General features: G+C 61.5%; 1 protein-coding gene across 4 annotated transcripts in view; it reads right to left on the bottom strand.

Moving 5' to 3' along the window:
- Positions 1-2,551: 2,551 nt before the first annotated feature.
- The window catches only part of ZMIZ1 (zinc finger MIZ-type containing 1), a 213,501-nt gene continuing 201,555 nt past the window's right edge, over positions 2,552-14,497 (bottom strand). For 3 of the 4 annotated variants that reach the window (XM_062215317.1, XM_062215319.1, XM_062215318.1), the window contains 9 exons: positions 13,941-14,151; positions 12,806-12,911; positions 11,706-11,866; positions 10,856-10,923; positions 10,495-10,563; positions 9,969-10,213; positions 8,806-8,972; positions 5,920-6,183; positions 2,552-4,565 (listed from right to left, as the gene is read on the bottom strand). In XM_062215317.1, the coding sequence (XP_062071301.1) occupies positions 4,458-4,565; positions 5,920-6,183; positions 8,806-8,972; positions 9,969-10,213; positions 10,495-10,563; positions 10,856-10,923; positions 11,706-11,866; positions 12,806-12,911; positions 13,941-14,151 (1,399 nt within the window). In that variant the 3' untranslated portion in view covers positions 2,552-4,457. The remainder of the gene's footprint in view (positions 4,566-5,919; positions 6,184-8,805; positions 8,973-9,968; positions 10,214-10,494; positions 10,564-10,855; positions 10,924-11,705; positions 11,867-12,805; positions 12,912-13,940; positions 14,152-14,497) is intronic. The other variant, XM_062215320.1, reaches the window with a different exon arrangement.

Raw genomic sequence — 14,497 nt, 5'->3', positions numbered from 1 at the left:
CCTTCCATTCCCTCCTCCCCTCAACAAGAAACTGGCCCCCCTTCGAGAGGCCCAGGGCTGGGGGACTTACAGGCACCCGTGCCCGTGAGCAGGCCTGCTGTTGCCTCCCATGGGCCGGCCCCTGCACACACACGCCCCTGGCAAGGCCAGGCCTCACTCTTGTGCCACATGTATGCCCAGAACATCCACTCACTGCACTTCTGGGGTCACCAAGCCATGATCATAGGCACGAAGGGGAAACCCACGTTCTCCTGGGACGGTGCCAGCAGCAGGTGGCCATGGGGCCTGGCCGTGCTTCCTTCTTTTGCCTCCTGAATGCTGCAGAGCCCTGCCCTCTGAGGCTCACAAGGATAGACACTGCTTCCTGCAACCCAGAACAGTCCGCGAGGGACATGAGACCTGGCCTCACTGGACAGCCTAAGCTGCATGTGGCCCGTGTTCCTAGCACCCGGCAAGAACCTGGCCCTGTGGGGACCCCCACCCAGATGCATGCTCCTTGCACTGCCCGCTGGTGACCCAGGGCCCACCGCTTGGCCTGGGGCGGGTCTTACAATGAAGGCAGCAAAGCCACAGGGCTCTGAGTACCCACCTGCCCCAGGTTCCAGGGCCTCTTCTGTGGCCACCAGGGGCGGGGCTCTTGGGACTCAATACACAGATCACCCAGTGGCTTTCTGGTGTGTGTGTGTGTGTGCAGGGGGCCAGGGGAGGTGGTTGTGGTTGACACACAAAAGCAAGACACCCAAACCAGTGCTTAACGTCCACAAAACAGCTGATCGGCCAAACCTTCGTTTTTTTGTCCATTTATTTAGAAAAAAATTAACATGGGCAAATGAGATACCTCAGTGTTACAACAGAGTATAGAAATGCCTAGCAATAGTCAAATAATTTGATCTTTAAATACAAAATAACCACATGAACACCTAATATACAGGTTTCATCTGAATACATATTTATTAGATAAATATTAGAGGTTGTCACATCATCTAACTACATACAGCTTTGCAAGACTAGAAATCACAATTAGTCTTCCGACCAGTCGAGAGTATGAAATGATTGCATTGTACACAATGTACAAAGACGATGAGGGTTCCTGTGGGGGTCACTTCATCTGCACTGGTGGGCGTGTGCATGTGTGAACGTGTCAATCACCTGTGATCATGGTATCAAAAATTATACAAAGTATGAATTTGGTTACAATTTTCTTCTGAAATCCCGTTGCTTTTCGTTATTTCCATAGCACCCTAGAAGTACACAGGTGGCAGGACTAACACACCGAAGCTAAATAGTACATGTAGGTAAAATAAAAACAAAAAACAAACCCTTTCCACACAGGGTCGGATTATATTACATGAGTGAGACAGATGTGGAGAACTCACAAACACTAACAAACGAGATCTAGTTTTTCCACGTAAGATGGAGTTCCAAGCCTTTTTTTTGTTTCGTAAAATAAAAACAATACACATTCCGAGAGAAATGAATGCATCTGTTGACATGTCTATTTCTCATTTACATATGTACACACATCCCTTGAATCATGCTGCTGACACGTCCCTATCCAGGCGGGGCAGGCCCAGGGCCCCGGTGGGGGCGCAGGCCTGGAGCTTGCTGGGAGTGAGGGCTTCCACTAGGGAGCGAGGGCTACAAGTTTTCCAAAAATAAAATGGCTACAGGGAACATGATACACAGATAAAGCTTCAAACCAAGGATATGGGGTGATTGCCTGCACTCGGCGCTTCCTGCCTTCTCGCTGGCTGGCCGGCTGGCTGAGTGGCGGCAGAGGCGTCCCCGTGGGCTGGATCGATGCTTGTCAAGGCGAGGTGGCCTGCCGAGGCCTCGTTTTTTGCTGAAGTGACTTATGGCTCCACGTGGCCGACTGGAAGGGTCGGGGAAGTATCTTCCCAGGCTCAGACCTGCTTTGCTGATGGACACGGCCTCTTCCCGCTTGCTCCTACGGCGGCACCCCCTCCCACCCCTCTCCCATACCTCCCTTGCACCCTGGCCTGGCTCCAAGGTTACCCTGGGAGGAGTACACCCCCAGAGTGCGGGCTTCGGGCACCACGGGCCGGGGCCAGCTGGAAGCAAGGCTCTCGGATGAACTTGCTGGTGGAGGCCTGCTTGGGAGGTGACCCAGGGCCCAACCTCAGGTGCCAAGCCCAGAGATGGCTGGAGCAGGTGCCAGGAGCCTGGGCTTCAGGGAGCGTCTGGACTCTGACTGGAGCCACAGAGAGGTCTGGGCGCAGTCGGGTAGGAACCAGCACGGACCCCAGGCAGGCCCTTCTGGGGCCAAGCACCCCACGGCAGGGAGCCGAAACTCCGAAGGCAGGCATCCATGAAGTCTGTCTGGGGCAGATGGTCTGAGCCAGAGTGTGGCCAGCTGCCAGGCCACAACCCCTGGCTCCATCCTGTCCCCGCCCGCTGACAGGAGCCGGCGCTGGACGGCGGCTGCTTGGTCTCCCAGTCCCCGGCGCAGCCACTCGCTCTGGGTGCCCCTCATCTGTACAAATAGCCCTGGTTGCTTTTTTGTTTTTGTTGTTTTTTTTTTAAAAAAAAAAAAAAAGAAAAAGAAAAAAAAGAAGAAAAAAGAAAAAAAGAGGACTCCATTTTTGTCATTGAGTCAGGGTATTTTAAAAACACCAGCAAAGGCTATAACCAGGTCATGAAAATGTTGAATATTATCAAAGACGATACTAAAATATTCACAAAGATATTTACAAAAGCGTTTCTTAAAATAATTGATTTGCATACTGAATGCTATTTGGAAAAACCTGGACGACAGGACAAGGGAAAAAAAAAGGCCCGGGGAGAGGGTGGTGGTGGCGGGGACAACAGCTCCTGCAGAGACCCTCGTGCCGTGTGCGGTGACGGAAGTCCACAGCCGGGGCCACCTTTCCGGTACAATCCACAGAGTGCTGGCGACCACCCACCACACAGAAGGAGACGGGGCGATAGACAGTGGCCGGGGACACTGGCACTGGACGGGAGGCCAGGGGAAGACCCCAGGCAGCAGCAGGAAAGGGCGCAGAGAACTTATAGACACGACCCAAGTGACCGGACAACCCGGCATCACCAGAGGCCACGCGGCTCGGGGGGCACCGATGAGCCTGGAACCAACTGGATGCGGGGACACGCTCCCCAGGGAGTGCAAAGCCAGACAGAGCCGTGCAGCGAAGGGCAGATTGGAGGCTGCTCCCGCTGCGGCGAGCAGGAGTGCGGGCTGGGCTTTTGGTCAGGGTGGACACGGAGGGGAGACGAGGCTTGGCAACCCAGGGCAGTGTCCAAAGCTGCCACAGAACACCACGGGATGCCCGCAGGGATATCCCGCATACAAGGTGACAGTAGGGCTGCAGCCCCAGGTGCAGGAGAGAGACTGTCCGGAGGCCGGAGAGACATCCAAACCGGGTCCCTGGCTACCAAGCCTGCACATGTGCCTCCCTGCCTTGCCACCATCCCCCCATGCTGTTGGGCTGGATGGGGACAACCAGGACACAGAGGGAAGCATGTTGTCCCGTGGCACAGTCTCGGGGGAGGTGGGTGGGGACCGGAAACAGAACACACGGAGAGAAATGATTTGCTTTCTGTCCAAGTCCAACACCATTGTTGCCACTTGCAAACGGGGAGTGGCTTGGAGCAAAGCTCCAAGTTTGACTCCAGTGGCGGTGGGTGCCCTGGGCCACAGCAGAGGACGCACTGTCTGCTGGGTGCATGCACACGTACTCTCTGCCCTCCAAGGCCTGGCCCTGGTCTGAGTCCAAAGGTCACAGGCCCCCCCATGCACTGTCCTGGCTGCGGGGAGGCCCCGGGCCCCTTTTGCACCAGTGCCCAAGCAAGAGGGGCAGACCCTCTCTCAAACACAGAATCGTGTCTTTCTCCATTGTCTGAGAGTGCTGACAGGGTGGCTTGGCTTAGAGGTCAGGGGTCAACCGGATGACCCTTGGCCCCCGAGAGATGTTCTCTTTCCCAGAGGTTTGTGCTTTTCGGTGGTGGTGGTGGTGGTGGGCAGACCGATCTCACTGCCACGAGCTGTCATTGCTCCTCCAAGGTCTGGGCCCCCCCCTGGATTTTGGGGAGGCCTTCTCTCAGGCTCTGTAGTCACTCGAAGGAGGCTCTGGGCCAGGAAGCAGGGAGGCAGGGCTACAGTCTAGAAAATGGAAGAACCTTGGGAGCACTGGCAGGTGCACCTGAAGCCGCTGCCGCCGCCGCCGTAGTCAGGTGCACCACTCACTGGGCCGGGTCCCCCTCAGGGGGTCGTCTTCGGGGCCTGCTCGGAGCGTGGGCCCAAGCCCAAGCGGACAGGCAGGACGTGGGCTGCAGATCCACACGGCCTCCCCGGGGTGCCCTCCTCGCCTCCTCCACGCTGAGGCTGCAGCAGGGGAGGGCTCTTGGGGAGGGAAAGTGTGTGGGACAGACAGGGTAAGGAGGCTGAGTGGGGAGGGCGGGCCCCGACAGAGGGGGGGCCCTCAGTTGTTCTCAAAGAGAGACAGGAGGTCATCGTTACTATTGCTTGGCAGGTCAGGGGGGTCCAAGTAGGAGAGGAGCTCGTCGGGGTTCGTGAGTTCTGGAAGGAGCTGGAAAAGAAGACGCACGGACGTCCAGCTGAAGGGCCGTCTAGGAGGTGGCCCACATACTCCCAACCCCCCGGGTGTCCCCAGGGTCCCAGCCCAGAGAGGAAGAGCTGACAGTGCTGCATCTGGGGCTGGGGTGGCCAGCGGCCACCACACACAGTCTGGCCGCTGCGTCTTGCCAGGGTCTTACCCACACTCCCTGCACAGTAGTGGGGACGGGTGCCTGGCCCAGCTGCTGAGACCCAGGCTGCACCGGCCCTTCTCAGGCTGGAAGAGCTGAGAGGGCCCCATGTCAGGGCAGGGGGCTTCGTCTTGCTGGGTGTCCTCTGCCGGCTTGGGCCCACGCCAACGAGCCGCTGCGGGAGGAGCCACACAGCCAGGCCTCTCGAACGAGCACCAGGGGCGGGGCTGTGGTCCCTGCAGCTCCCGGCACCCCGGGGCCTCTCCCTAGAGCTGGCTCCTCTTTGGTGGCTCTGTGGCTGGCGGAGGCCGCAGACTGCCTCTCCCTCTGCCCCGTGGCCCTTGGCCGCCTGCTGTCTCACAGGGGAGCCTCCTGGTTGAATCTCAAAGTGCCCTCGGCCGGGTCTGCACACTGAGCCCTGCCCACCACAAAGCTTCCCAGATGCTGCGGGCTGGGGGTGACAGCGTGGGGCTGCGAAGGGGACGCCAGTGGCTGAGGGATGGCAACACGAGGGGTGTGGGCTGGGCACAGGCTGGGCTCCCAGGGGCAGGGCAGGCGAGGGAGGGACAAGAGCTGTGTCCAGCCAACAGGCCGCCATCATCCAGTGGCCCCTGCCAGCTGGCTCAGGCCTCAAAGTGGGCGCCGGCTCCCACCTGCTGGCCCGGCTATGCCCCGAGGCTGACTTCACCACCCCCTCCCCCACGGGGGCACCTGGGAGTGAGCGATGGAGCAAGCGGAAGCAGAGCATGCACAACAGGTGGACGAGAGAACTGGAGACAGACACACACCAGCAAGACAGACAGAGGGGCCCTGTCACTCCAGCCCCTCCCCTGCCTAGGGCCAGATCGGTGGCAGACACAGAAATGGCAGGCTCAACCTGGGGGAAGGGACGGGGCGGGAGGGTGCAGCAGGGGCACGGGCCACCCGCTGCTGCCTCCAGACCCCAGGCCCGAAGGAGCCTGTGGGGGCTTGCGTGTGAGGTGGGTCAGGACTAGGGGGCAGCAGGGCAGTGGCCAAGGGCATTGGGGATCTCCGTGACACCTGCACGCTATGGGGCTTCCTGGCTCAGGAGCCAGAGGGCACTGGCTGGGGCCCGCCCGCCGCCCACCCACCACACCCCCCCTTCTCTTGGGCGGGTCCCGGCGCCAGGCCTGGCGAGTGGTGACCCCAACTTACATCCAGTGAAGGCTCCGGCATGTCGGACGCTCCCTGCGCTCCGGCCTGACCCTCTAAGGCTGAGGAGGGGTTAAAGGTCAGGTCGCTGTGTGGATGGCTGCTGGGAGCGGCCTGTGGCGGCTGCCGGGGAGGCTGGGAGGAAGGAGGAGGAGGAGGAGCCCCACTGTGATGTAATGGAGGCCCTGACTGGCTGCTGGGGTGTGGAACGTGCAAACCTTGTTGTATGGAGGGGTGGGGCTGGTCAGAGCTGCCAGTGTGTGGCATCTGCGAGGAGGAGAGAGCGGGAGAGAGAGAGAGGTGAGGTGACGCGGCACAGCCACGGATGCCTGGAGAAACGAAACCCCACACATCCAGGGCAGCACACACCCCCAGCAGAGCCCCTTCTGCACAGCTCCGCGCACGCGCACACACACACACACATACACACACACAGGAGCCTCCTCCTGGAGGCCGTGTGGAGCCTCCCAGGCCTGCGGGACGGGGAGGAGGGCCCCCCCGAGACGAGCATGGACACTGGGAGCCGGCCCTGCCGCTCCGCCTCCCCACCCGGACACCGTCACAATGACAACAGCGAGGGCAGGATGGAGAAGCAAAATGGGCATGTTCCCGGGGCGGCGCGGGTGCAGGCCGCGGGGCCGGCTGGGTGGCGGGGAGCAGACACGGACAGACAGCATGGGCGGGCGTGCAGCTCGGGACGGGGCCAGCGCCCCAACAGGGCCCCTGCCAGAGGAGCGACGCTGGGTGCCTGAGGCCCTGAGAGCCTGCCGCCGGGTGTGGACTCTGCGCATGTCCAGAGGGGTGGAGCGGGGCCGGCTGGGGTGGCCAAGGACATCGGAGCACCTCCAGGCCTCCCAGGGCACTTACGGAGGGGCTCCCTGCTGAGCCTGGGGCTGGTGACTATCAGCTGGCAGTTATCACTGCGGGGGAGAGGCTACAGCCTGGCACTCCACCAGGGAGGGGTCACCCTCACATACCAGGCCACTCCATGGAACCAGCAGTGGGGAGACCGGAGGTTTCCTGGCCCCGGTCAGTTCCCCTCGGCCTTGCCCTGTTTTCTGGGCCACACAGAAAGCACCTGCATGGCCATCCCTCATGAGTGTGGAAAAGGCAGCTGTGCCCCCACAGTGCTCCCCAGACCCCGGCTCCTCTTCCTGTGTCTCCCAAAGCTGTCCCCCAGGCCTCATCTCAGGCTGCACAGCTCCATCCCAATAAAGCCTCAGGCAGCACAGCGTCCTGGGATCCCATGTGTGGGATGACCTAAGGGGCTACCACAGCTGCCAGTGACCGGCCAGCTCGAGGCTCCCATCTGTGCATGGGGACATCTGACCCAGCCCTGGGGGAGCAGCGAGGGGCTCCCCACCGCAGTGAACAGCCCAGCTCAGGGCAGGCCGCCGCCTTGATCCTGACGCTGGCTGGAAATGTCTCAGAGCCCAGAAGGGTAGGGGTTTTCTATGTTCTGCTGAGACACCTGTCAATCTGCTGCCTGGCACGCGAGGCCTTGGGGACACCAGTGCTCGGTTAGGGTCTTCCAGCCACCCCTGGTGCACACATGCTCAGCTGGGGGCCGGGCTGCTTTCACCCGGGCAAGCGGGGTGCAGGTCTACCTGTGACCACGCCACCCCACCTGGCACAGCTGTACTCTGGCGAGAGCTCAAAAGCAAAAAAGGACAGGACATACGTAGGCAGCATCGTGGGGCGACTCTCAAGTCAACCCACGGGCTGATTGTGCACGGAACCCTGGCAGTGAGGCCAACAGAGGCAGGAGCGAGCCTTGTGGGTGACAGGAAGTACATGGCATTCCCGCTGCTGTGTGCAGTTTGTGGGGTCTAGGGTGTGGAGGCGGTCTGGGTGTCACCCAGGCACGGGATGTGGTGGTCCTGGGAGCTCTGCTTAAGGATGAGGGTCAAGAGAAGCGCCCACAGGGTGGAGAGGAACTTGCAAACGTTGGAACGCAGCTCAGGCTGCTGTCCTGGGGTCTTGGGGGAAGTGGTGTAGTGCCCCTCACCTAAAGGCAGATTCTCGCCGGCCCACAGGACAGCCCTGGGCCCAGCGGCAGAGCTACGTAGCGCCAGGTGTGTGCACAATAATGCAGACGCCACGTCTTCCTGGGCCTCTCCAGCCCCGAAGCCTACTGCCCATCACTACTGGCCCATCTCTGGCTGCTGTAGCCTGGGGCCCACTGCTAGGACCTCAGCGATTGGCCCTGCTGCCACGAAGGTAAGTGACCAGACTGACCAAGGCCTCAGACAAGCAGCCCTTGGGCCTCTGTTTCCCCAAAACCCCAGCTGCTCTTCCTCCACCCAGGCACCGCCATCCATGAGCACACTGGGCATCAGCCTGCCCCGGAGCTTGGCTACACTGAGCGGGCTCCTCCAGTGCTCACAAGAGAACTGTGGAGGACAGCTGGGCCTCTTCCCACTGCTCTCGGGGCTGCGGGGAGGGAAGACTTCGGGCTGGCACAGGGGGGCTTCCATAGCAACAGGGGGTGCTAGGAGACTCACTAGCATCTGAAGATCAGACCTGGGGGGAGTAAGGGCCTGGGTTTGGGACAAAACCCTGGGTGGCTGGAAGCAGGTGCAGTCGCGCGAGGGTGTGCCGGTGTGTGCCTGTGGCCAGGAGCGGCCTGAGGCTTCCCCGACGGCCATGGAGCCTGAAGCCCTGGGGGAAAGAGCCGAGCTCACAGCTCAGCCTGTCGAGCCGCTCGCTTTCTCCTGAGTCCCAGACCCAGCTCTCATCCTCTCTTTGCGTGGGAGGGAGCCAGGGTGCCCGCATCACACAGGTCCCAGGAGGAACACCCTCTCCCTCTGTCAGCCCCAGAGCACAGCTGGGGCGTGGGGCGGGGGGGCGGGCGGTGGGCAGGCCGAGGGGCGAGGAAGAGGTACTCACAGTTTCCTGCATGGGGTGACTGAGGGGTTTCTCGAGGGCGGCCATGTTGTTGGGCATGTCCGGGGGGTGGGAGAGCTGGGGGGGCCCGTGCATGAAGTCGTTCATGGACGTCCCGCCGGGGTTCCCGTGGGGGAAGTCAAAGTTGCCATGGCCCTGGTAGTTGTTGCCTGGGGGAGGGAACGAGATGGGGAGAAAGGCTCAGCCAGAGGGAAGATGGTCACGCTCTTTGGGGTGTGAAATCGAGAGCCAGGTCTTCTGCCTCCTGCCAGGCTGGCATCAGTGCCTGCAGCCGTAGGCGCCTGGGCTGTGCAAAGGAGCAGTGGGACAGCCTTGCCCTGTCCCAGGCACCCCAGGCCGTGGGCCGCTCTATCGCAGAGGAGTGGCAGAGGGGAGAGAGCGGGCGGGCAAGGCTCCTGCAGGGAGCAGAGGACATGGAACTGGGCCGAACCCGAAGCTAGCTTTCATGGGATCTGCCCCTGTGAGGCCACCTTTGGTTAAGTGGGAAGAACCAAGCCCAAAGCCCAAGCCCAGACTCTCGAGGACAATAGCAGTAGCAGCTGTCTGGCCTCTGCACGCTCTGCCGCAAGCCGATGCCGAGGGCCAGCGTGCTGGGGAGCTGGGGCCCTGGGCACGCTGTGGGACTTGGGCAAAGTGAGTGAATGTCTCTGAGCCTCTCCTTGCCTGGGGACCTAAGACCTGGAGTCCTGCTGGGGCACCTGCTACACCTTGTGCTCGAGGGAGGAACCAAGTGGCACTAGGGGTGAAGCGTGGTCAGGGCAGCTGGAGAGTTAAGAGCCTGGGATGGTGATCTTGGTGGCCAAAGGCTGTGGCTCTTGGTGCTTGCATTCTGTCCCTGAGAGGGTGGGAAAACTGCAAGGGACAGGGACAACACAGATGTCCCAGAAAAACACTGGGGGCCTGGGGAGGGGCCCAGAACTCTGGGGGGTGTGCTGTTAGCAGCCCCGAGAAGCTGCTGTTAGCAGCTGGGGAGGAGACAGCAGCTGCGTGACCCAGCTAAGCTGGCCGTCTTCCCAGGACCTGGGATCCAGGGACTGTCTCTGGGGAGTGTGTCAGGCCTGCCTCTTTGTCCCCCACACCCTGCACTTGCTACCATCAGCGCAGAAGCCCTGTGCCCTGACTGGGCCTGGTCTGGCCTCACCCACCTTGGCTGCTGTAGTCATTGGAGTTGGTGCCCCCAGGGGGAGGAGGGAGCGGGTAGGGGGACGGGCCGGGGCCCAGGGCTGCGATCATCTCCATGACGTTGGGCATCGTCATCTGGCTGGGACTCATGGTCTTGAAGCGTTTGGAGGGGATGCCATCGGGGTCGTCCTTAATGTGCAGGTCTGACTTGATGGGCACCGGCCGCCAGCTGCACGTGGGGTCGATGGTGACTTCTTCAAACTCGGAGCTGCGGGAGGTGGGAGGGGCGTCACAGGGGGCAGAGCCTGGGCTCAGCGATGCTGGCCCAAGGTCTCCCACCCACGGAGCAGCTGTGTGGCAGGGTCAGCCTCCTGCCCTGGCTGAGTTTAGTCTCTTCTGGAAAGTTCATTGGTGCCTAGGTCCAGAAGCTCCCAAGGTTAAGTCCAGGGAGGCAAGAGCTCTGGGTCAGGCTGTCCGAGTGCTAACCTCCCTCAATGCAGGCTGTATTCTTGCTGCCCCCCTCCCTGCCCCCAGCTGGGGCCCACTTACTGTTGGATGGCATTCAGGATCCCCCACATGTACTGATCCACCTCAAGGCCCTCGAGGAGAGCGGTTTTACTGGAAAAGGAAAGGGCGTTTAGTCTCTGCTCCTGGACCCAAAGGTAGACGCACAGCCCAGTCCTCCCCAGTGTCAGCCAGGGCCTGCCCCCCGCTGATTACTGTCGGAAGCACAGGTGACAGCTGGATCCAAAGGGGCCGCCCACAGCCCTGGGGACCTGTGCCTGTCTGCTAGGCGAGGCTCCTCTGGTTTGTTTTTAGGGCAGGTGGAGGGGCTGGACCCTCAAGGGCAGGGCAAGGGGGAAGCCAACAGGGCCCGATCCCTCTGTGGTCCGCGGGCGGTGTCACTCACTTGCACACAGGACACCTCCAGGTCCCTCTCTCACAATTCAGCTGCAGGTACGACTCCAGGTCAAAGCACTGCAGAGGCCAGAGACAGACAGACAGACAGACAGGTGAGACCAAGAGTGACGGAAACTGCCTGGCCTTGCCTTGGCAGCCCTCAGGGCAACTTCCCTGCCAGGGAGGGAGGGAGGGAGTGGGAGAGACCCAGGGCTAAGGCTGGGTGGGGTGAAAGCCACACCACTCTTTGCAGCCCTACGGGAGGCGGTCACATTGACTCCAGAATGCCTTGGCGGGCTGCAGCATCCGTGGCGCCACCTGCCATGCCCCAGACACCCCAGAGCCAGTGTCCTCTGGGAAGCCCTCTGCTGCAGCCCACGCACTGCTCCGACCCCGTGACAGCCCCAGCCCAGGCGCAGAGGGCACAGGGGACGAAGCCATCGTGCCCACGACATTCTCCCCCTGCCCCATCAGGAAGCCCTCGGGCACCAGCTGGCTACACAGGTGGAGCTGAAGATGATGGCCCCTCTGCACGCTTCAGGCCCCGGTTCTTGGACTCTTCGGAGAGACCTTCCCTGAGCGGGCCCTGCCCGCGAACGCCTTCCAGCCCTGTATGTGGCCCAGCCCACCCGGACTGTGATAGCCACTTATTCCGCAGCCAGCTCCTGAGGCGCACCTGCTCAGGCCAAGGGCCTGGATACAGCAGCTCGCCGGGCAGAGGCAGCCTGCTCTCAGGTCCCAGACCAGCCTTGGCACCTGACATTGGTGGGGGCAGGGCTCCAAGGATACATGCCAGCTAAGGAGCGAGTGAGGCTGCCTGCTGACGGCCAGCGGTCAGCCACAGGCCTCGGGGGGCCCACCTGCACGTGCTTGCAGTCGTGGCCCCGGGCAGGCAGCTGGATGCGGCGGAATGTGATGGGGCACTTCAGAGACACCTTGATGGCCGTCTGCTCCACGCCGTCCTCCCCGTTGAGGGTCGTGCTGCCTGACGAGGCAGCCACGCTGCTGAAATTGCGCTTGACTGTGGACAGGAGGTACAGGCAGGTGAGGGGTGGTCCTGCCTAGGGGGTGGTCTGCACATCTCCTGCTCCCTCCCGTGGCTCGAACACGACTGGTTCCTTCCCCTGACCCCCCTCCACCCCACAAGCCCCTGGCGAGGTCCCTCGCTGGACAAGAGCACGCCCTGGCCTCAGCTCAGTAGGTGCCCTGGAGGGCAGCTCCCCCAGCGATGCGTGTAGAGGTGCTGCAGGGCCCCAACCCAGGCATCAGGCCCGGCCCTCACTAGGAGCTGGGAGCTCTGTGCAAAGCTTGCAGAAGCCCGGCCAGGCACTGCTCTGATCTAGTGGGTCAGCGAGGAGCCCTCTTAGGCGCTTTCGCTCGGAATTCTGCAAACCCCGCCAATGCAAAGGGAAGCCTGCCTGGGGTCAAGGAGACAAGGTGAGGGAGTAAGATCCAAGGGAGCAGAGCGGCAGGGCACCGCCCCGCCTGGCGGCCCCCTCTGAACCAGCGGATTCTAAGCCAAGCCCCTCCCTCCAGAGTTTGAGCAGGTACTGCTGCAGCAAGAAGGCCGGTCTGGAACCCCCCGCCCGGTGACGATTCCTTCCCCAAATCCTCCCATCCTCAAGGCTTGGCTCAGGCCATCACCTCCTCCAGCAGGCCCACCTGGCCTGTCTGAAGCACGACCTTTTTTGTTTCAGTCTGCTGTGGCCATCGTGTATTGGGGCAGGTCACAGAACTCCTGTCAAGCCCTATGGTACCCGGACTCATCTGAGCATCATAACAGCAAAAGGCGAGACTGGGCACCGGGGCTCAGGAACTCGGGGTGACATGCTGGAGCCAAAGGTCGGTCCAGGGTGACCAGGGACTCCTGCTCAGCCGGAGCTCCAGTGGGACTGGGCCTGGCTCCCCCGTCCCCACCCGGCGGGACTGGGCCTGGCTCCCCCGTCCCCACCCGACTCACTCTTCGTGATGCAGTGCTCCGCGGGCAGGAGGCGCTTCTTAAGGAGACCTTGCAGCACAGAGCGGACGGAGGGCCGGTGCACCAGCTGCAGCACGAAAAGGTGGGACTGCGGGAGAGAGGGCTGCTCAGGCTCCGCCCCCAGCCTCTGTCCCCACCCCCAGGCTCCCACAATCACTCAGGGATGCCTCTGCAGGAGATAGAGCCCCAGAAGCCAGGGTGTGTCCTGCACCCTATGTGAGCCTGGGACCCAGGCCTGGGTCACCACTCTGCCTCTGCTCTGGGCCAGCCGCTGTCAGCCTCACACAGCATCTGCGGTCCTGTGCCTCCTATCTCTGGGTGCACCTATCTTGTAATTTCAGGATCACAGCATCTCTTCCTGCTGCGTCTCCCAGGGAAGCCAGCAGAGCAAGGCAGGCGGTATATTTCGCCTTACAAGCTCTGTGTGCCAGGCCACGGTCTCTTAGAGGGACACACACACACACACAGTGTGCACATGCACAAGACTCAGGACATCAGGGCTGGGTGGAGAAGGGCGAGAGTTAGCTCTGCATTGAGCGCAGCTGGTCTGGGCAAAGGGGAGTTAGGATATGAATACTTCTTGCAAATGAGGCAAGAACAGAATATAGCTTTGAGAGGTACAGAGAGGGTGTGCAGAGCTGGGTATGAACAGGAAGAGGCCAAGCCTGAAGCCAAGGTACAGCGGCTCTAGCCTGCAGAGAGGCCCTGTACGTCCCTGAGAGTGGCTGTCTTCTTTGCTTTAACCTTTAACTCATTTTCACCTACTTGATAGGCAGAGTGACAGAAAGAGAGAGACAAGGATTTTTCCATCTGCTGGTTCACTCTCTAAATGCCCATCACAACCAGGTCTGGGCCAGGCCAAAGCCAGGGGTCCAGAACTCCATCTGGGTCTCCCAAGTTGGGTGACAGGGGCCCAAGCAATTGAGCCATCACCTGCTGCCTCCCAGTATGCACTAGCAGGAAGCTAGTGTGGATGGCAAGCAGAGGAGCAGGGACTTGAACCAGGCACTCTGATATGCCTGCCCTGCGTGGTTCTGGAAGGCTCCTTGGCTGGCTGTAGAGGCAGAGACCTACGGGAGGGGCCCAGCAGCTCTCCCTGCCCGCCCACGGCACTCACGCAGCAGCAGGCGGTGACGGTGATCTGGATGGTGTTGCGGCCCGGCTGGCACACGTGCTTCAGGTGCAGGGGCTTGTGCGAGGTCTTGTTGTCGCCGCGCTCGATGGTGAGGGGCGTGGCGTTGACGCTGACCTGTACCGAGGCCGGCCAGTTGGTGTTCATCTGCCGGTCCTCGTGGTGGTAGCACTTGAACTGCAGCTCCAGGTCGGACCTGGGGTGGGGGTGGGGGTGGGGGCTCAGGTGGGCTCTGCGAGGGGACAGTGCACCTTGAAGGGTGCTACTACCCGGGTCCTACAGGGCCCTGTCCCCAGTCTCGGCTGCTCCTCCAGCCTGAGCTCTCCCCTTGCAGCCTGGAGATCGCCCTTTGCACATCTCCAATCAAAGGCCAGCCCTGTACCACATTCCCCGGTCATTCCCGCCACTGCATTCCATAGCTCTGTGTCCCCAGTGTCCCCTCCCCTGTAAAGGTTAACTGGCTGTCCCCCAGGACAGAGGCACAGGGACAAAGGTGGACATGCTGTTGACAGAACCAGCTGTGGGGCTGACTCTGCTGTCTC

The sequence above is a fragment of the Lepus europaeus genome, chromosome 17 (genome assembly GCF_033115175.1).
Source record: "Lepus europaeus isolate LE1 chromosome 17, mLepTim1.pri, whole genome shotgun sequence".
Taxonomy (NCBI): domain Eukaryota; kingdom Metazoa; phylum Chordata; class Mammalia; order Lagomorpha; family Leporidae; genus Lepus; species Lepus europaeus.
The sequence above is the reverse complement of the archived record's forward strand: the minus strand, read 5'-3'. Positions and strand labels throughout refer to the sequence as shown.